The 23,352-nt window shown below is 42.0% G+C and overlaps 1 protein-coding gene across 1 annotated transcript in view; it reads left to right on the top strand.

The window, feature by feature from the left end:
- Positions 1-4,227, top strand: part of wizb (WIZ zinc finger b) — a 44,310-nt gene extending 40,083 nt beyond the window's left edge. Inside the window, 1 exon segment of the mRNA XM_034089002.2 lies at positions 1,124-4,227. Within this exon segment, the coding sequence (XP_033944893.2) occupies positions 1,124-1,457 (334 nt within the window). The 3' untranslated portion in view covers positions 1,458-4,227.
- The last annotated feature ends 19,125 nt before the right edge of the window (positions 4,228-23,352 follow it).

Raw genomic sequence — 23,352 nt, 5'->3', positions numbered from 1 at the left:
TCAGAATACCTGTATTAGTCCCACAGAGGGGACATGTACTTTGTTACAGCGGAAAAGAGCCACAGACAGCTTAATGTTACCTAAGAAGAATGATTTCCCCACTTGACTTGAAACATCTACTGGACTCCATGACACGGCAACTGTTACTTTTTCAGTCTTTTATTTCAGCAGTTAAAGGTGGGGTAGGTAAGTTTCAGAAACCGGCTCGAGATACATTTTTTGTTATATTCCATGGAATGCTCTTAACATCCCGATAGCAATGAATATCTGAAGTGCTTTGACAACAAATCCATAAAAAAACGTCATCTGTAGAAGCCGTAATACTGTAAGAAGTACAACCGTGGCCTACCTGCCTGTCAGCCTTCCATCGGGGCACAAACTTATCTCGTGCCCTCATTGGTCATGTGCGCGTTCGTGTGTGTTGGGGGAGGGGCTCTGTGAGGAAGTGGAAGATTTTCTCCGGTTGTGTATTTTCAAATTCTAGCGATCTCGAGCCGGTTTCTTAAACTTACCTACCCCACCTTTAACTTGAAACAAACTTCCATTTATTTGCTGAATGGGTCTTTTTAGGTGAAAAACCTCTGAAGAAAAGAGAGATGCATGAGAGGCTACTGGATGAAATAATATGACTGGCATAGGTGCGAAAATTAAACATAATATTTTTATATATTTATAATTCTGCAAATATTACGATAAACTCACAGCTATTCCGCGGCCCGGCAGTAACACCTCCGCGGCCCGGGGGTTGGGAACCCCTGCATTAGACAACTTGCAATAGTCATTCAAATAAATAAAGCATGCAAACAATACACTTACACTGCTGCCTTATTTACGAAGTAATAAAATAAATAAACTGGGCAGACTGAGCACAGAAATATTAATTTCAAACATGAAATAAATTCTCTAAACCCAAGCTCTTTTAAAATATCAGCAGATTTAATTAACTGGATTGTATTAGAAATTGTGTGTGTGTGTGTGTGTGTGTGTGTGTGTGTGTGTGTGTGTGTGTGTGTGTGTGTGTGTGTGTGTGTGTGTGTGTGTGTGTGTGTGTGTCTGTCTCCAAGGGGCTGTGGTGGTTATGTTGTCTGATAGGAGATCTTTAAAACACGTCTGTCTGCCCCAGGTTCTGCGAGGTGGAGTTTCACGGCCCGCTGTCGGTGCAGGAGGACTGGATCCGGCACCTGCAGCAGCACATCCTCAAGATGAACTACACCAAGCCTGCTGTGCCCAAAACCCCCTCCTCTGAACCCCCTACCCCAGTAAATGACCCCCAGGCCTCCACCTCCTCTACCTCCAGTACCTCCAGTACCCCCCCCACCCCCACCCCCACCCCAACTCGCACCACGGCTCCAAACGACCGATCCCAAACTCCTCTGGCCACAGAAACCTTAAAGGTCTCCGAGGAGCAGCCCACCCTTTCTCCGGCTCGTCTCCCCTTACCTACACAGACCGTGTAAAACCGCCCCCGTGTTTTTCCTGCCTTTTTTACATTATCTTTTCGTCCATCTTTCCGTTGGCCTTCACAAAGTGTTGTTGCGGAGGAGTGCTCCCCCTCCAAAGAGCCCTAAGCACCTTTTTTGAAGCAGCTTTTCTAGACTGTTACTAAGTCCCGTTAGCATGGGAACAAAGCTCTCCTCGACTATCTGCGCACAGGGGAAGTCACGAGGAGAGAGGAAGTGATGTTTTGTGTTTGCCTTGTTTATATTGAATGTCCAGGTGTTGACGTGGACCGTTGCTGTATTCCCCCCGTGGAGTGGTGCAGGAATGAGTCCTCGAACCCGGGGATAAGTTGGCCTTTTGGCACTTCCTGTTGACTCGAAGTCAATCGTTATTTGAATGGTAGGATGCCTGAAATAAGGTCTGTGGTTAACACAAGCTGAAGATATATTCACATTTTATTCTGCTGCAAAAAATAGCTCAGTTTATTCCCCACTTGTAAATGTCTAAAGCTTTCACGCAAGTGGTTAAACGGGACTACTACATTAGCCGCTTTTAGCTTAGCGGTTGTGATGTGACGACCGTGACGTAGTTATTTTATAACATTAGAATTGTACTATTTAAAAAGGTGTTAATATGTGGAGTTTATCCTGCTAGACAAAACATGTAAGTATCATACATTTGAGTTTGCCACAGATTCTATTTTCTGCTATATTTGAAAATCCAATTCTAAAACACCGTTGGCTTTTCGTCATGGGACAATGCGAGCTTCGGGGTCGAGGCACCACTCGGTCACACGGGAGATTTCCGGGTTAATGAAGCCCCTCCTTTCCTCTACCTTTATGAACAGTGGGTTTCTACGAATGGCGAGACCTTGACCATTTCTATTGGCCTCTCACCCAAAGGTCCTGACTGAGATTAGACATTTATAATTAAGCTAGTCTTGCGGTTGAGACGTCAACATTTTTAAAACAGGCACTTTTAATGTTTTGAAACATTGTCACTTAGCACTTATTGATACGTCCATTTTAAATGTCCGAAATATGACTAATTCCAATTGGTTGAAGGAGCCAGTCGTGGAAGCACACCCACAAAGGGAAAATCCACCCGCTTGTAACTTGATATTGTAACTAATTCCCCCCAAAAATATACATGTTGCTTGAATGTGGCTTAAAGCACCTATTAATACCTTATATGCACACATTTGTACACAATCAAACATACGCCCCGTGTTGCGATATATTGTTTTTTTAATGACGTTTCGACTCCAGAGCTGCTGTTATCATAAAGCTCCCGTTCTACATCGGAGAAGCAGGGCCATCAAAATGTCAAGGTTACTCTGTTCAAGTTCTTTCCATTGACCGTGTTGCCATTTTCTTCCTGCCTTTTTTCCCCCAGCTCTACCCACGTTTTTATTTATTTATTTGTACGCATCTGAATGTGGTAAGCTAGGTCATTTTAAAGCTAAATTAGTACTTTGGAATGTTTGAAAATAGGTCAGCGGTGCACTTTGACACAAGGGCAACGTGTGTGTGTATGTGTGGTAGTTTGTATGCTTGTGTACATACATAGCTAATGTGCATTGGTTTCCCAATCGAGAGCGGAGGACGGAAGTAAACCTACTGATGGGAAGCAGCCCCTCAGCTCAAAGCAGACTACGTGAGGGTCTGTTTGTAGTCTGATCGGGACTTGAATGCATCCGGCGTCATGTTAAGGTGTGCCAAAGAGTCCGGTTACTTCCTGGTCTTGCCTCTGAAAAAAGCTGTTTACATTGGACCTGACGGTGGAGGAGACTCTGCACAGCTATCGAGTTCCCACTGACTAATGGACAGACGATCTGCATCCACTACATGCACAGAAAGAGCAGGAGACTTGGCCTTTTAGGGTTAGATTATTCCAGTGAAACATGGAAGACAAACCAAACTTGATTTCGATCGGGGCTCTGGAGAACTGCTCGCCTTCGATCCAAAAGCAGAACCCAGTTCTCCTTTTTCCCCGCTTCAGAGTGCGTTTATATCTACCCACGACTGAAGCAAACGCTGAAGTTTGTAACATGACTGTTCGATCCAAACCTTTTACGAAGTATAGAAACTATATAACTACATGTACTTTAAGAAGCTGTTGATGCTAGTAGAGCTATCAGCAGTTCTATTAGCGAGGTAGTTAAAAGAAGAAAAAAAAGAAGTGATCTTAATTCCTCTATCGTGATTTGATTTCAACCTTTGTATTTTTTATTGCGCTGTGCATTTCTGTATTTGCAGTTCTGCAAAGGTGAATCTTTAGAGTATTTTTAATTTTGTAGTCTCTCCAAGGTGCTGGTGAGAATGTTGCAGGTCAGGTTGGCGAATGACTGAGCGTGAGGAAGACATTTTAATGTGATTGTCCTGTCCGGGTACGACCAGGACTCTAATATGCAGGCCTTGAAGGGGAACACGTGTAGAGATTTGATCCTATTCTGCGCTCACAGCAATGGACGCTGCAGGTTTGTGGCTACATTCTGTGGAGAGTTCCCTTTAACGTTACCTGAACAAGCCTCCGCTGGTGTAACGGCTGTTAAGTGTGTGTGTGTGTGTGTGTGTGTGTGTGTGTGTGTGTGTGTGTGTGTGTGTGTGTGTGTGTGTGTGTGTGTGTGTGTGTGTGTGTGTGTTGTGTGAGTGTAAAAAAACACGGTGAGATGACTTTAAAGATTAAGCCGAGAAAGAAGCAGTAAAGGATAGAAGCGTACTGTAAACAAAGGGTTACGTTTTAAGTTAAACTCCAGAACAAACAATAAATGTGATTTTAATTACACACACTGACTCCATCGCCTTTTATTGCCAATTTTAATCTCCCGTCTTTACCTTCCGGGCCACTTGGGTGTTACATGTTCTGTGAAAACTCTGGTTTGTAATGGTTTTCCGCCACTAGGGGGCAGTACACTATTAGTTTAATGATAATGGTTGGTTGAATGTTTGACTCCAAGCAGATCTGACATGAATTCACACCCCTAGAAAATTAGAAAAACAGAAGTTAGTTGGGAATTTAATTAGAACACAATGTCTAAATAGTCTTTGGCTTGACCAAATGTCATACACATAAAACTAAACGGTACAGTTAATGGAGGAGTCATTCAGAACAAAACAACTCAACATGACTTCATTAAAGACTTTGAACTCCAGTCTGGATAAGAGAGATTGACTAAAGTGCTCATTTACTTTTACAAGCTTTTTCATATGAAACCCAAACTAACTACAACCAATAAATGTAAATAATCTGTTGGAAGTGTCTGGCTATAAATAAGGTAAAATCCCCATCATAATATTTGGTCTTAACCTGGTAGAGGGGGCTGCGGTTTTTTTTTTTCACGACACTGTCTCAGGGCTTCTTAATATTTAAAAACCTATTAATGTGTCATAGGCAAGGCCAGTGGCGGTTCTAGACCAATTTCTGGGGGGCCAGTTATTTTCTGAGGGGGGCACAATAAATGCAGGACGAAAAAGAGAACTAGACAGTATGAAGTAATTGCGTATAAGAAAACAATGCAATACAGTTATTGGTATTTGTTTCAGTACACTTATTTATTTCATATAGATCTTATAGTTATTAATGTTAGCTTCAGCTTAAGTTATAGTGCAATGTTTGCACTAACACCATATTTATATAAAAATAAAGGCAATGAACAGTTACATCTCTACTTTACATGAGGGTGTCTGCACAATCTCACATTACAGCAACAAAATCCTGAGTACCAGAAAATATACATTTAAAAAAAAAAAAATGTTCATTGTTAGGGGGGGCCACAGGGGGGTCAGAGGTCAGTGTTAGAACCGCCCCTGGGCAAGGCAAGGCAAGTTAATGTATATAGCACCTTTCAACACAAGACAATTCAAAGTGCTTTACAAAAAATGAAAGACATTAAGAAAATGGCATTTAAAAACAGTCATTAAAAAGAAAAGATAATAAAAGAAACATTAAAAGAAAAAATACATGGATAAAAGTTACAGTGCAGTTTAAGATGTGAATAGTTCAATTAAAAGCAGCGGCAAAAAGAAAAGTCTTCAGCCTGGATTTGAAAGTAGTCAGAGTTGCAGCGGACCTGCAGGTTTCTGGGAGTTTGTTCCAGATGTTTGGAGCATAATAACTGAACGCTGCTTCTCCAGGTTTAGCTCTGACTCTGGGGACCGGAAGCTGACCAGTCCCTGAAGACCTGAGAGATCTGGATGGTTCATAGTTTAGCAGGAGGTCAGAAATGTATTTTGGGCCTAAACCATTCAAAGCTTTATAAACCAGCAGCAATCATACCAGATTAACGGGAAGAAACTCAGCTAACTGACGATACGAACCATTTTTACCAAAACAAAACACAAGTCTCATAAGAAGCGTATAAATGACCCCTGAGCGAACAAATGCTAACGCACTTGGCACAGAACTCAAGGTAAAAATACCCTTATTACTTATCGTAACTGCACATACAAGATATCCGATTAAAGCTGAGGCTCCACAGACTCTATAGGTGTTAGGATCATCACTGAGCGATCAGAACTCGCGACAGGGGAAGCAAACACAGACATCACCACGTAGCATTACGGAGCTAACACGGGAGACTGTCTCACCTTAGCTTTTATTCTGATCAAAAGTCGTGTTCAATGGCATTAAAACGAGAATAACGCTTAAAAGGACTTTATCCCTCTATTTTCCTCATTTTCTGTCCACACTGCTCGAATATTGACATGATTTTGTGTTACATATGGACACTCTTATCATAAAAACACGTGTAAATGTATTTATACACTGTGCATCTGCGGAACCATACTTGCCAACCCTCCCGATTTTCGCAGAGACTCCCGATTTCATAGCCCTCTCCCGGTTTCCTCCCGGTGTCATATTTCTCCCGATTTCTGACAAAATCAGATTTACACACGACTGTTTCCACTCGGACTTTATTACAGCTCCACACCGTTGTTTGGTTTCCATGGTAGCACGTCTCTTTAGTAGCGTGCGCAACTAGATAGTCACAGAAAAACAGAACAAGAATCGACAACTCGACCCCGACCCCGCGGTGGTTTTGAAATTCTCCCGATTTCTGAGGTCTCAAGGTTGGCAAGTATGGCGGTACGGTAAGGAACAAAAATGGGTTAAAATATGCTAAATAAGCTCTGAAGAACTAATGGGAACTTCAGACTTGGGTAATGGCGGCGCAGTGGGCTGTGCGTTGGTGTTCGGGTTCAGGTTCAAACCCCACTGCAGTCAGCATGTCGTTGTGTCCCTGGGCAAGACACTTCACCCCAAATTGCTCCTGTGGGGATTGCCAGTGTTGGGAAAGTTCACTTTCTACATGAACTAGTTCAGTTCACAGTTCACACATTTTAAAATGAACTAGTTCAGTTCATAGTTCATAATTCAAAATGTTGAACTAAAGTTCATGGTTTCAAAAATGAACTAATTTATAGTTTATAGTTATTTTTTCAATACGTTGCTGCGAGCTATTATTTGTCTCCTGTACGATGTTAATGGGATTTGGGTGGTAGTGGATCTGTTTTGGCTCTCTTTTTTATTCGCCACTCGCACATACCGTGAAAGGCTAGTCGTGTGCTTATTCTCAATGTGCCGTTTAAGGTTTGTTGTCGACGTCGTCGATGTACGGACTTGCTTTTTCAAACCGGGCGGACACAGTTTACAGGCAAACGTTTGATTTTTTCCGTCTGAGTCAGTACTGACTTTACAGCCTGTCCTCCTACAAAAAACGACCATATAGGTCGATTGTTCAGCAGCTAAATACGACCCAGAGTCACGTTTTAAAGTGTAGCGCCTCTAGTGGTCGTGTAAGAAACAACATGCTCCTGTCGATTGCAAACGCTCCGGAGGGTCGTTTATTCACAAATAAGTTATAACCCTCTCTGGAAAATCCTAAATTGTGGAATAGTTTGGCCATTAAAATGCTTTTTTATTAGATTTCTAGCGAGAAGTGTATATTGTACTTTTATAATCTACGTCCAGTGGATGTGTAGGATCTACAGTTTGATAGATATACGAAGATGATTTGAGGTCTCGCCAGGAGAACGTGTATATGGGGCAGCTTCCATGTAAAGTTAGCGTGGGTGAAAACAGTATTTCCGGTCTCGAAGTTTTCATAATAAAACCGGAAGTATTCCCCACACTGTCAAATGATTACACAGTGATATCTCCATTACTCATCCACTAAAAAACATCAGTTTATCCTTGTTAATTACACAATATTGATTGGTTTAAATTGTGTACAAAGCTTTTGTGTTTTTAACCTTCGTTTTGAAGAAACAAATTGTTTTTTCGGAGTTTAGACACTACAGAGTTTCCGAAGACACTACACTACCCAGAATCCCCAGCTATCGTTTCGGACTACAACATCCGCCTTGCTTTACAAACCCCGTGATTAGCCCTCAAGCTCTGTGATTGGATATTGGAGTGGCAGTGCGACAAGGTTACGCTGAGCGTCAAAGCTCTTTGAAATGGAATGGAACCACGCCAGACAAAACTGGACTTGGACGGGTCCAGTCCTCCCCCCCAGAATTACACTTGCTGGCTATTGTGTGTTTCGCAACATGTTCTATGGCACGTCTCTACTGGGAAATGTAGTTTTAAAAGACGTTTTCGTATTTCCCACAATTAGAAGTTGCCAATATTAAACTGTATACATCCCTGGAGGTTTAGGGGATACGAAACCCAGTGGTGTTATCAAATTTAAAACATATAATTAATACATGGGTGAAAATTGCTTGTGTCCATAATGGGCAGCATTAATACCACATGACAGCTGGTCTTATGTCTGTGACCCCTCCTGTTGTTCATTGATAAGCCTGAAACATGCACTTGTCAAGGTTCAGATGCACATTTAGCAAATATGGCAGTAGCCATCGATCATCTTAAGATAAGATACTTTATTGATCCCAAGTTGGGAAATGTTTTTGTTACAGCAGCATGTACTACTTTGTTCTACTCCACTACAATTCAGAGGTTAACCTGGTATGTTTACTCTACTACATTTATTTGTGTTACTTTGCAGATTCTGATTAATGATGTGAAATATAAACAACCCTTAAATCAGACTTTAGTTACACCTGAGTGAAGTTCAGCCTTATCAGTTTGTCTGTTTTGCACATCCTCCTGTTAATATCTTTGGACGTCCTGCACTAAACTGTTTTATTGTAGAGATCACTACAGTATCTTCTTGATATTTTCTATTCTATATTTCTATCATTGACCCCTATTTTGTATGTAGGCTACTGTTAATATTTAAATGTTTTCATCAAATATAACTTATTCAACAACTACATGCAATAACGTGCTTTAACCTCTAGGAGGTGCGGTTTAGACCAGTGGTCTAGTTAATAAAATATAATAATGTCAAACATATGAATATTGACTTTATTGTGAAATTAAAACAGAACGGTAAAGGAAAATACAGTTTCAGTCTCTCGATGTGAAGCTTATGCATTGTACTATGAACCTGCATGAGGAGTTGGAAAGGTAGTTCAGAAAATCAGTAATATCTTTAAAAACTACAAAAAAAAGTCCCTTTCTGTCAGCTGTGTAAATACAGACTATCTACAAATTGGATCAAATATAAAAGTCAGCCGAATTAGTGTTGATACTGCAAGGAGACGTATTGTGTGAAAATAAATGGAAGATGTTGTTTAATTGTTGATATATTTATGGTCCACGTCACGTATTCAGTTTTGGCGGCATCTCTTCCAGTTTGTCAAAAGGTCTTCTGATCAGGGCTCAATAAATAAATATCTACGGCAGATATGTAATATTTAATACAGCCGAACCGTGTATTGCAATGCCGTTATGTGATGACTTTCAAAGAGAAAAGCAAGAACACTCGGAATAAAGTTTTATTTTATTTTTTAAAAATGTTTTCCGATTTCATATCACATAAACACCATATCCCGACGTGCATTGCGGCGTGATTTTAGCCTATCAAAACCTCTGAAAAAATAGATGTGTCTCTCAGAATCGAAAGAGAAAAACCTATGGGAAAAACACAAAAGCATTGTACACAATTTAAACCAATTAATGTCGTATAATGAACTAGGATAAACTGATGTTTTTTAGTGGATGAGTAGTGCAGATATCACTGTTAAATCATTTGATCATTGGTTTTATTATGAAAACGTCGAGACCGGAAATACTGTTTTCAACCCGTAACTTTACATGGAAGCTTGCTGCATATACACGTTGTCCTGACGAAACCTCAAATCATCTTCGTAATATCTATCAAACTATAGTTCCTACATATCGACTGGACGTGGATTCTAAAAGTACAATATATACTTCTCGCTAGAAATCTAATCATAAAGCGTTTTAATGGCCAAACTATCCTATAATTTAGGATTTTACAGAGAGGGTTATTTGTGAATAAACAACCCTCTGTAACGTTTGCATTCAACGGGAGCACTCGAGGCCGACAATTTTAAAACTTAATTATAGGTCGTATTAAGCGCTTGAACAAACGACATATTTGGTCGTAATAAGGGCTTAAACCAGGGGTGAGGAACCTCCGGCCTCCGGGCCGTATACGGCCCGCGAGACAATTTCGTACAGCCCTCGAGGTAATTTATGGATATTTGACAAATCACTCCACTTTCAAACTGTATTATTCTTTATTAATAACTGTCATATCGTATTTTATACCTGTTTACTTTATTCTCTTATTTTTTTTATAACTATAATGATCATATAAAGATGTGCCTTTACCTCACTGGTTGGAGAAAAAGCTTCTTATATTCGTTAGCATAGCTAGCTAACCAGATGCTAATAACAACACAGTTATTGACTGTCTGATCAGTGTGACAGATGAGCAGATCGCCACTGGGCTTTCAACTAGAGACACAGACACGCAGAAACGGCGGCATGTGTATGGACTTATCGGTACTGCAATTTCTGAAGTGCTGGAGTGGCGTTCTGGTGCTCTCCGTGAGAACTGCACCCCTGTCAGTCGAGACAAATACCACGTGATGACACGTTAGGCTCCTGTTGTGTTCAAGGACCTTGACCTTGGCCAGGAAAAACAGGCACTCGCTTGTTTAATTTTTTTGCGGTCTAGATTTCTTTCATTTTTTTATTTTTTGCGTGTGTTTATAAATTACCTCGAGGGCCGTACCAAATTGTCTCGCGGGCCGTATACGGCCCGGAGGCCGGAGGTTCCTCACCCCTGCCGTAGAGTCTCACTCTGAGTGCTGCTCCAGCTGCTCTCGGCTTCGTCCATACTAATTAATTAATTAATTCAATGCTCGCCGGTTCCGCGGTTCCACACTGTTTGTTGTGAGGAGTCTGATATATTTAGTATATTTATATTTTTTAGTGCGACAGCCAGGGGTGACAGGCGCGTACGCGTCACAGGCAGCTTGCTGTTGCCAGATTGGGTGGTTTTCCGCATTATTTTGAAGCCTGTTTACGGTGTGTTTTAACTGGGTTTTCGGCTGAAAGGCATATGAAATCTGGCACACTTTTGAACGCCGTTATAATACAGTGCTGAGAATGAACGCACTTTTGAACGCCGTTATACAGCGCTGACTCTGAGAATGAACGCGTTCTCAATTACGTTCATCTAGCGGAAATACAGTACGTTCAGTTCACGTTCGCCCAAAATATGAACGTGTTCATGAACGATCGTTCATCGAACGCGTTCAGGTACATCACTGGGTATTGCCCACAGTATTGAGTATGTAAGTCGCTTTGGATAAAAGCGTCTAACAAGTAACATGTGATGCAATGTAATCATTATTTATGGGCAACCTCGGCTGCTGCTCTCAGTGTTTTGTCTCCCTGTTCCTGCCTGATGGCGTCAGCTGATAGAGGTGTTATGCTTCTATCTTGTTATGCAGCATGTTGATTATTCTCTCTGAACTAGCTACACGGGTCTGGGCCGTAGACTTCTTCAGAATTGATTGTGGCATCTCAACTGTGTGGTCAGATCGTGGCCCGTGGCATGTCGTGTGAATTCTCCGGCCGAAGCTCCAAATAAACCGTCAGTGTTTGCCATCAAAGCTCCAGCTCTCCTCGTGTCTCTGAGTCCTGACTCCATCAGAGCTCCAGCTCTCCTCGTGTCTCTGAGTCCTGACTCCATCAGAGCTCCAGCTCTCCTCGTGTCTCTGAGTCCTGACTCCATCAGAGCTCCAGCTCTCCTCGTGTCTCTGAGTCCTGACTCCATCAGAGCTCCAGCTCTCCTCGTGTCTCTGAGTCCTGACTCCATCAGAGCTCCAGCTCTCCTCGTGTCTCTGAGTCCTGACTCCATCAGAGCTCCAGCTCTCCTCGTGTCTCTGAGTCCTGACTCCTTCAGAGCTCCAGCTCTCCTCGTGTCTCTGAGTCCTGACTCCATCAGAGCTCCAGCTCTCCTCGTGTGTCTGAGTCCTGTTTCCAATTGCTTCAGAAGTTTCCCTCACAATTACAATACCACATAAACTACAAATACAAATATTGATTACAGCTGTTTTAAGTACATATTTAATGTGGCAGAGCGAGTGTTTGCTCATAGACTCAGAGGGAAGCCAAACCTGCGTGTCACGACAAGACTTTCATTTCGTAACTTAATGTTTACGACAACAATCTTCTTCCCAGATCAATTCTCAGTAACCTGACTGGTGTCTTAAAGTAAAAGCAATCATTCTGATCAATGTTGAAGTTCATGAGACCTGCGTAATGGCTTCAGGGTGTGGTATGCACAGACCTTTAACTTTCGGTCCTTATTGATTGATGTTGGTGCTCAAACAATGCAGTGTCTCAATATAGTGGCTTCATTTCAAACCTTTCCACCATCATCGATCTCTTTTTCAAGGAGGCCGGCTTATATTTTCTGATAAAACGCTCTTAAATCTAGGTTCTTATTATTGCTTTTTCCCATCTTAACTTTTTATTAAGGATAGAAAACATTGAATCTTCTTATAGAACATAGTATAAACTAGGGTTAGGGTTAGGGTGGTAGTCCCGATCCTATCTCAGACTTTCTACCTTATATTAAAGGGCCCATCATGTCATGCTTCTCCGGTTCTCACCCGTCCCCTTGTTGTTATGAAGGTTGTTCTGCATGTGAACGGTCTGCAGAGTCAAACCCTCAAAGTGCACCCTGTAGCGAGTAAAGCTCTAACACAGAGAAGACCTGTCTGCTGCCCCAGAACGCCTCGGTGGGGATTTCTCTTTCTCCATTGTTTACTTCTTGGATATAGTGACGTAACGTAACGGCTCCGCAGACTGGTCCATACCTTACGTCCGCGGAGCCGTTCCGTTTGGACCAATCCGCGGACTTCCTCGCACGCACTCGGCGGCGCTCGCTGCTGCTCGGAGCGGGACACTGTGCGCCGGCTCACTGGTGTTGGGTCGGCGAGACGGCGAGACACCGCGGAACTCAGCCTGGGCACACACACACACACACACACACACACACACACACACACACACACACACACACACACACACACACACACACACACACACACACACACACACACACACACACACACACACACACACACACACACACACACACACACACACACACACACACACACACACACACAAACTCCCAGCCAGGCTGCGGGTGTGTGTGTGTTTCGCGCTGAGGTCCGCGGTGTCTCGCTGTCTCGCAGACGGCCACTGGGCTCACAGGGAGGGGGGGGTCAGGAGCTCCAACAAGCCGTTTAGGACAGAGAGTGAATACACATACTAGACAGAGATGCTGTGAGGAACATTGCACAATATAAATGTATTCTAGTAGACCTCAACAATGGAATGATGATCAGTAGAAATGGCCGTGACACGGGACCTTTAACTTAAGAAACGCTTAAATACAAGGCAACCGGATAACACAATCTACACTATTTTAAATCGAGACGGTCTCCCCATGAAGCAATGGTATCCCCAAAGAACCAGTGGTGTGGATAACGGGACCCAAAGAGCTTTTTTCCGCATTGTGTTTCTTGGACCTGGCGCTCCCGCACACGCCCAAGTGGACAATGCTCTCTCTTGGTGCTGAAAACATCTGCGCGGATCACATTGTTTTTATTCCCTTTAGTACATTCAGGAATGGGAAACTCTACAGAAATAACAGTACAGCAACGAGGGAAGAGACTCCACAAGAACTGAGTTCAAGACCTGAACTCCAGACCCCTCTTCCCGGTCCCCTGCTGCAACATCTGTCCCAAGAACAAAAGGTTCTGACCTGAAAGTTCTTCAGTATGCTTCGGATTCCGGTAACCCGCGAAACATGACACATATTCCTCTCATTTAACCCGTGTGTGTCTTCCTTTTGTCCTCCGGCTTTGACTATTTATAAAACATATCGTATAAATAATCACCAAAATCCTTGTTAAACCTTTTAAGGCAAATCTATCCCTACCTACTAATACGAGAAGTTTTCCCTGTCTTTGTGAAAATGACCTCATTTGGGGAATCACACATCATTTCTGAGATGAAAAAGGAAGAAATGTTGAATAATTTAACAACAAAATTACCCAAAAAGGCCAGAAATGCTATGAATTTGAATAAAACCCAATCCATTAACATAACATAAACCTCAAGGACAAGAGGTTACCATCGGGCGACTGTGGCTGCGAGGGAGTGCGGTCGTCTTTTAACCAGAAGGTTGTGGGTTCGATCCCAGCCCGTGCAGCCAACATGTCGATGTGTCCTTGGGCGAGATACTTAACCCTGAGTTGCCCTGAGATGGCCAACGGGGTGTGAATGTTAGGTCCTAGAGCAGGGGTTCTCAAAGTGTTGATGAGTGAGGGCCAATATTGGATTGAGGGCCGCCCAAGAAAAAACGGAACCCAAATCCTTTCTTTATTGTACTAACCAATTATACATACAGTATACATTAAGAACTTGCAGAGGACACAAAGTTGGGTTATCTACAGACAGTGACTAGCTAGAATCGCTAGCTAACTCCCGTTTCTGATTCTGATAACTTACAACAGATGTTCCGGTTAACCGCAACTCGCGAGATGCCTATAGTTGCCATGCAACCAGTAGTCTAGCAAACTTTCCACAAGCTGTCATTCATAATTTAGGAATGACAACCCAGGGGGCGCAGTTTTACCATTCTTAAATTCCATTCTAATTCTTACTAGATACAACCATGGAGGATTAAAATATAACGCATGCATTTCAGCGTGTCACATTAACTATCGCGGGCCGCCAGAAACATTTCCGAGGGCCGCCATTGGTCCGCGGGCCGCACTTTGAGAACCCCTGTTCTAGAGCAAGTGGTACTGCTCTGTATGAACGGGTGAATGCCATGGAGTATGTAAAGCGCTTTGAGGGGTCGTAAAGACTGGATAAAGCGCTATATAAGTACAGTCCATGTGTATTATTAGCTACTTACGGCATACTGTCCGTCTGTTGCTGTTATTGTCCATGAGATAAAGATTAGATAAATCCCTGGGGGTGGGATTATGGGAAATGTTGTATAAATAAAGAAAAGAGGTCATTCTGTAACGAGTAGTTTTTGACTTAAACAAAAAGAGAAAGATTGCAGCATGCTTTAACACCCTGAGCGTCTGCCAGCACACCGAACAACACGGCAAGAGAGAGTTGAATTAAATCAAAGAGTTATCCGCTCTGTAAATAAAAAACTATCTTGGTTTCCAATCGGAGGAATGTGCCAAAAGAGGAATGTGAAGAAACATTTATCTGTTGACATCTGACACGTGCTGTAAACATTCACAAACAACACCAAACTAATACATACACAGCTCAACCTCCAGCCCTTTTGGGGACTGGTCTCACATGGTTGCTGATTGGCTAATGGTTACCAAGACAACACATCGTTATGACATCACAAAGTGGCCAAAATCTGATCAGCTCATTTTCAGACAGGTTTTTATAGAAATGGATCAAAAAGAGAGAAAATCTTTGTTCCTGAAACTTTCAGAGTCTCTTTCCACAGAGGGGACACATGTTGATGTAGAAGAGACATGAAGAAGAGGGGACACATGTTGATGTAGAAGAGACATGAAGAAGAGGGGACACATGTTGATGTAGAAGAGACATGAAGAAGAGGGGACACATGTTGATGTAGAAGAGACATGAAGAAGAGGGGACACATGTTGATGTAGAAGAGACATGGAGAAGAGGGGACACATGTTGATGTAGAAGAGACATGAAGAAGAGGGGACACATGTTGATGTAGAAGAGACATGAAGAAGAGGGGACACATGTTGATGTAGAAGAGACATGAAGAAGAGGGGACACATGTTGATGTAGAAGAGACATGAAGAAGAGGGGACACATGTTGATGTAGAAGAGACATGAAGAAGAGGGGACACATGTTGATGTAGAAGAGACATGGAGAAGAGGGGACACATGTTGATGTAGAAGAGACATGAAGAAGAGGGGACACATGTTGATGTAGAAGAGACATGGAGAAGAGGGGACACATGTTGATGTAGAAGAGACATGGAGAAGAGGGGACACATGTTGATGTAGAAGAGACATGGAGAAGAGGGGACACATGTTGATGTAGAAGAGACATGAAGAAGAGGGGACACATGTTGATGTAGAAGAGACATGGAGAAGAGGGGACACATGTTGATGTAGAAGAGACATGAAGAAGAGGGGACACATGTTGATGTAGAAGAGACATGAGAAGAGGGGACACATGTTGATGTAGAAGAGACATGAAGAAGAGGGGACACGTGTTGATGTAGAAGAGACATGGAGAAGAGGGGACACATGTTGATGTAGAAGAGACAAGGAGAAGAGGTGACACAGGTTGATGTAGAAGAGACATGGAGAAGAGGGGACACATGTTGATGTAGAAGAGACATGGAGAAGAGGGGACACATGTTGATGTAGAAGAGACATGAAGAAGAGGGGACACATGTTGATGTAGAAGAGACATGGAGAAGAGGGGACACATGTTGATGTAGAAGAGACATGAAGAAGAGGGGACACATGTTGATGTAGAAGAGACATGAAGAAGAGGGGACACATGTTGATGTAGAAGAGACATGAAGAAGAGGGGACACATGTTGATGTAGAAGAGACATGGAGAAGAGGGGACACATGTTGATGTAGAAGAGACATGGAGAAGAGGGGACACATGTTGATGTAGAAGAGACATGGAGAAGAGGGGACACATGTTGATGTAGAAGAGACATGAAGAAGAGGGGACACATGTTGATGTAGAAGAGACATGGAGAAGAGGGGACACATGTTGATGTAGAAGAGACATGAAGAAGAGGGGACACATGTTGATGTAGAAGAGACATGGAGAAGAGGGGACACATGTTGATGTAGAAGAGACATGGAGAAGAGGGGACACATGTTGATGTAGAAGAGACATGAAGAAGAGGGGACACATGTTGATGTAGAAGAGACATGGAGAAGAGGGGACACATGTTGATGTAGAAGAGACATGGAGAAGAGGGGACACATGTTGATGTAGAAGAGACATGGAGAAGAGGGGACACATGTTGATGTAGAAGAGACATGAAGAAGAGGGGACACATGTTGATGTAGAAGAGACATGAAGAAGAGGGGACACATGTTGATGTAGAAGAGACATGGAGAAGAGGGGACACATGTTGATGTAGAAGAGACATGGAGAAGAGGGGACACATGTTGATGTAGAAGAGACATGGAGAAGAGGGGACACATGTTGATGTAGAAGAGACATGGAGAAGAGGGGACACATGTTGATGTAGAAGAGATATGGAGAAGAGGGGACACATGTTGATGTAGAAGAGACATGGAGAAGAGGGGACACATGTTGATGTAGAAGAGACATGAAGAAGAGGGGACACATGTTGATGTAGAAGAGACATGAAGAAGAGGGGACACATGTTGATGTAGAAGAGACATGGAGAAGAGGGGACACATGTTGATGTAGAAGAGACATGGAGAAGAGGGGACACGTGTTGATGTAGAAGAGACATGAAGAAGAGGGGACACGTGTTGATGTAGAAGAGACATGGAGAAGAGGGGACACGTGTTGATGTAGAAGAGACATGGAGAAGAGGGGACACGTGTTGATGTAGAAGAGACATGGAGAAGAGGGGACACGTGTTGATGTAGAAGAGACATGAAGAAGAGGGGACACATGTTGATGTAGAAGAGACATGGAGAAGAGGGGACACATGTTGATGTAGAAGAGACATGAAGAAGAGGGGACACATGTTGATGTAGAAGAGACATGAAGAAGAGGGGACACATGTTGATGTAGAAGAGACATGGAGAAGAGGGGACACATGTTGATGTAGAAGAGACATGGAGAAGAGGGGACACATGTTGATGTAGAAGAGACATGGAGAAGAGGGGACACATGTTGATGTAGAAGAGACATGAAGAAGAGGGGACACATGTTGATGTAGAAGAGATATGGAGAAGAGGGGACACATGTTGATGTAGAAGAGACATGAAGAAGAGGGGACACATGTTGATGTAGAAGAGACATGGAGAAGAGGGGACACATGTTGATGTAGAAGAGACATGGAGAAGAGGGGACACATGTTGATGTAGAAGAGACATGGAGAAGAGGGGACACATGTTGATGTAGAAGAGACATGGAGAAGAGGGGACACATGTTGATGTAGAAGAGACATGGAGAAGAGGGGACACATGTTGATGTAGAAGAGATATGGAGAAGAGGGGACACATGTTGATGTAGAAGAGACATGAAGAAGAGGGGACACATGTTGATGTAGAAGAGACATGAAGAAGAGGGGACACATGTTGATGTAGAAGAGACATGAAGAAGAGGGGACACATGTTGATGTAGAAGAGACATGAGTAGAAGAGACATGGAGAAGAGGGGACACATGTTGATGTAGAAGAGACATGGAGAAGAGGGGACACATGTTGATGGAGAAGAGAAATGAAGAAGAGGGGACACATGTTGATGTAGAAGAGACATGGAGAAGAGGGGACACATGTTGATGTAGAAGAGACATGGAGAAGAGGGGACACATGTTGATGTAGAAGAGACATGGAGAAGAGGGGACACGTGTTGATGTAGAAGAGACATGAAGAAGAGGGGACACATGTTGATGTAGAAGAGACATGGAGAAGAGGGGACACGTGTTGATGTAGAAGAGACATGAAGAAGAGGGGACACATGTTGATGTAGAAGAGACATGAAGAAGAGGGGACACGTGTTGATGTAGAAGAGACATGAAGAAGAGGGGACACATGTTGATGTAGAAGAGACATGAAGAAGAGGGGACACGTGTTGATGTAGAAGAGACATGAAGAAGAGGGGACACATGTTGCTGCAATAACACGGCGCAGGTGTTTTCCTTTGGTTTCTCAGACACCCTGGAGTTTACTTCCTGCTCTTCCCTGCAGGAGATTTCTCTTGATCCCACATGGCGCTCTCATCTGGGCTTGGATACAGATTGACGAGACACAGCCCTGTGACGCCAATATTACTGCGCCTGACCTTCTACCTAAAAGCATAGAGGTACTTGGAATCAAATATTTATATTGTTCTTATTGCCGACTCAACACTAATGCCACTAAAGACACCAACAATGGCAAGAGAGATGGCAAAAGTACACACATCCTTTACTCCGGTAGAAGTACAGATACCCGTGTTTAAAAATACTCTGGTGAAAGTAAAAGTACTGACTAAACTTCTTTACTCAAGTCAAAGTAAAGAGGCTTTGAAGTGTCCTTCAGTAAAAAGTACCCATAGCTAGCAGCTGCTTTAAAGAGTACCTGACCTCCCTTTATATTAATAGAACAATAATGTCATTGTTAGCTAATGAATGTTTCCATGCTGAACAACGGCAACATGACAACGTTTCATTGGTCCCTCTTCTTTAGAGAAGACCAGGAAGTGATGGATACACGGATCGTGTTCCAACCAATAGGCACGCAGTGACTCTAAAGAATAATGATCACGCACCAACACACATTCAGACTAAAGGAACCAGCTGTTTGGGAAATGAGAGAAGTAGAAAGTACAGGTATTTGAGTTCAACATGAGAGAAGTAGAAAGTACAGGTATTTGAGTTCAACATGAGAGAAGTAGAAAGTACAGGTATTTGAGTTCAACATGAGAGAAGTAGAAAGTACAGGTATTTGAGTTCAACATGAGAGAAGTAGAAAGTACAGGTATTTGGGTTCAACATGTAAGAAGTAGAAAGTACAGGTATTTGTGTTCAACATGTAAGAAGTAGAAAGTACAGGTATTTGAGTTCAACATGTAAGAAGTAGAAAGTACAGGTATTTGTGTTCAACATGTAAGAAGTAGAAAGTACAGGTATTTGAGTTCAACATGTAAGAAGTAGAAAGTACAGGTATTTGAGTTCAACATGTAAGAAGTAGAAAGTACAGGTATTTGTGTTCAACATGTGAGAAGTAGAAAGTACAGGTATTTGTGTTCAACATGTGAGAAGTAGAAAGTACAGGTATTTGAGTTCAACATGTAAGAAGTAGAAAGTACAGGTATTTGTGTTCAACATGTGAGAAGTAGAAAGTACAGGTATTTGAGTTCAACATGTAAGAAGTAGAAAGTACAGGTATTTGAGTTCAACATGTAAGAAGTAGAAAGTACAGGTATTTGAGTTCAACATGTGAGAAGTAGAAAGTACAGGTATTTGTGTTCAAAATGTAAGAAGTAAAACTAAAAAGTCGTCAGAAAAATAAGTAGTGGAGTAAAGATACCAGAAACATGTACTTAAGTACAGTAATGAAGTATGTGTACTCCACTACTTCCCACCTCTGCCAACAATACACATTTTATTTAGCTGTGGATCAACCTTTATCTGAAAGTAAGTACAGAGCCCCAAAAACATCTTTTCAGATCACAGATCATAAAACCTAAGGTTGACTGTCACGGAAAGTGGAACAGGATGGACCGAAAAGAAAGAGACAGTAAGTTTGAACAGAAAACTTGAAGCTTGTTTAAGACAGGCAAAAATAACAGAACTTCCTGATACAAAACACATAAGAATCTGACGATGACTAAAGAGAAAACCAGGATATAAATAGAAGCTGTACTGATGAGGGGATAAAGTGCAGGTGTGCAGGAGAAACTAATATAGCCAGGACGGACCATCAAAAAAGGCGGGAAAACACACGTATAGAAAGTTAAAAGACAAGACACTGGGTGTTTCTCAATCTCGAGGATACTGGCTTCCAAGCCAATATTTCAAGGATGTTAAGTCATCAAGTGGCGCAGCAGGACCGGTCCAATGTCCAGCATACTTGGAATTCCACCGAGGCCGCGTCCTTGGTTTGGGGGAAATTTGGCTGCACATGGGTAGACTTCGCGTCCTTAAAATCCCCACAATGCTTTGCACACGGACCAATTTCCCAAAATCTGTGGCGGAAAATGTAAGGCGGGGCCTCTCATGTGACGCACACCTGCACACTTGCTCGCCTGTTCCACTCTTTGTTTTCCGAATGCCAGGAAGGATTCTTGCCTCGCTTCTGAAGCAAGTGACTCGGAAGACATGTGCTACCAAGCAAGCGTACTCGACATTGAGAAACACCCACTGATTAAGAAAACTTCATAATAAAACAGATCAAATATAAATGAGTGCTGTGTCGCTACATAGCGTCTCCAATCGCACGGGATTCATAAATTCAATTTAGACATTACATTTATTTTCCTTTATTAATTTAGACACTTTCTTGCAGGTAATTCAAACATTTTGGGATGCTTTCCAGGTTAACTTATAATGAGCAAAACATTTCAATCTTAACATATTTTAATAATATAAAATTCGGCCTTCAATTTTAAAACAAAAAACATAATTTGGAATTAATAATTGGATTATTTTAACAAAAATATTTAATTCACAAATGTCGCTTTTTCAAAATGTCCCCAGTTTGTAATGCCTTTCTAAATGAAGTTATACCATACAAAACATCTATTCAATTATGAAAAAATTAAAAAAGACATAATTTTACAAATTTCTAAGCACTTTAATTCCTGAATGACAAACCAGTCTCTCGGCATTTCGCGTTATGGTCACGAAATTAATCTATTGATTCGTGTTCACCAACACGATTTCGCCATTTTTTTTTTCCGCAGAACAGAACGATTTTAGAAGCAACGTATTTTTGTTGGTAGCATGTTTCGTGCCTGCACCAAATAATAACAAATTAGAAGGAAAAAAGATGACAAAAAATACAGGTTTCAGTATTCTGAGGCTCTGAGACATTTCTTTTCCTCACGGACGGCAAGAAAACTCCGACATTATACAATTTAAAATAAAAGGGATAGGCTTAGGGTAAGATATTGAGTAAGAAAATGTTTTTATGAACCACACAGCTTCCGGTCTACCAAGACCCGACCGGACAAAAAGACGTGGTGCAGGCACGAAACACACTACCAATAAAATACATTGCTTTTAAAATCGTTCTGTGGGACACGAAAGAAATGCGAAAATCGTGAATCAATAGATTAAATTAATTTCGTGACTATAACCGTGAGACTGGGTTGTGAATGACCACTTGTGTGTTTTCTTTTTCCTCAGTATTGAATGTATGTGATGAACATTGATGTTTATGTGCCTTGTTACTCTGGATTTGATATAATTGTTAAATAAAAATAACTAAATTATAAAAAGCCAGCCACCTAGCAATGATCAGACACGGTACCAAATTATTTCGGACTTCCCAGCTGCCCGATATGAACGATGGCTTCTTTTCGGGTTTGTAAAATGTTACTTAAATAGTGAAAAAAAATGGACATGTATAACTTTTATAGTGCTGTGTTCACTCTGTTCAACCTCTACTGCGTCTGGTCGCATAACTTCCATTTTGTAGCCAAGTTGAGTCGTTGAGTGCGAAAAGTGTCCCTTGTTCCACACTGAGTTTTTGGACCGTTATGAATCTGTACTCAAAGTGAATGTTTGGCATTGGGACGCACCCAAAACTGCTGGTGTCAGTACAGAAGCCTGTTGTGCAACTCCAAGCGTCCCTTTCTGTTTGTGTGTCACAAGCGAATCCTCCTATCACAGAGGACAAATACCCAAGCTAAGGCTGCAAACCAAAATAAGCCATCTGAGAAAAACAGATCCCGGAAGAGACTGTTACGAGACTGGCGGGGCGTCGGCTCTTTATCAGCGTCTCGGCTCTCATCAAGTGATGGTGGTGTATAAAAGTAATGACTTGAGGAAAGTAATGAAGGCTTGCAGTGGGAAATCTAAAAAAGAAAGTTTCTGGAAAATGTAAAAAGGTCTAGGGGAGGCTTTAATAGACGGGTTTATTCATGTGTGTTAAACCTGTGTTATTCATGATCTTTGCTTTCTAATGAATGAACGTGTTTCTGCCTCACTATTTCTTAATGCTATGAATGTCTTGTTTCGAGCACTTTCAATTGCCTCGTGTTGAAAGGTGCTTTATGAATAAACTTGCCTTGTGAATGAGTGAATCATTTTGGACCCAGCTTAGGTCTTGTTTAAGTACAGATTTAATGGAAGATAAATTTAATGCGTCACCCTATTGGATGGAAAAGCCTATGAAACATCATATAGACAAGGGGTTCTCAAAGTGCGGCCCGCGGGCCAATGGCGGCCCTCGGAAATGTTTCTGGCGATAGTTAATGTGACACGCTGAAATGCATGCGTTATATTTTAATCCTCCATGGTTGTATCTAGTAAGAATTAGAATGGAATTTAAGAATGGTAAAACTGCGCCCCCTAGGATGTCATTCCTAAATTATGAATGACAGCTTGTGAAAGTTTGCTAGACTACTGGTTGCATGGCAACTAGGCATCTCGCGAGTTGCGGTAATTGGTTAGTACAATAAAGAAAGGATTTGTTTTGGAATTATTTTGTGTTCCGTTTTTTCTTGGGCGGCCCTCAATCCAATATTGGGTACCTAAATTGGCCCTCACTCATCAAAACTTTGAGAACCCCTGATATAGACTATACAACACAGGGCCTTCCACTTTCTATGGTTCTATCAAAGTATTTATACGGGCTTACAAGAACAAAATGTTGAAC

The sequence above is a fragment of the Pseudochaenichthys georgianus genome, chromosome 8, assembly GCF_902827115.2.
Source record: "Pseudochaenichthys georgianus chromosome 8, fPseGeo1.2, whole genome shotgun sequence".
NCBI classification, from domain to species: Eukaryota; Metazoa; Chordata; class Actinopteri; order Perciformes; family Channichthyidae; genus Pseudochaenichthys; species Pseudochaenichthys georgianus.
The sequence above is the reverse complement of the archived record's forward strand: the minus strand, read 5'-3'. Positions and strand labels throughout refer to the sequence as shown.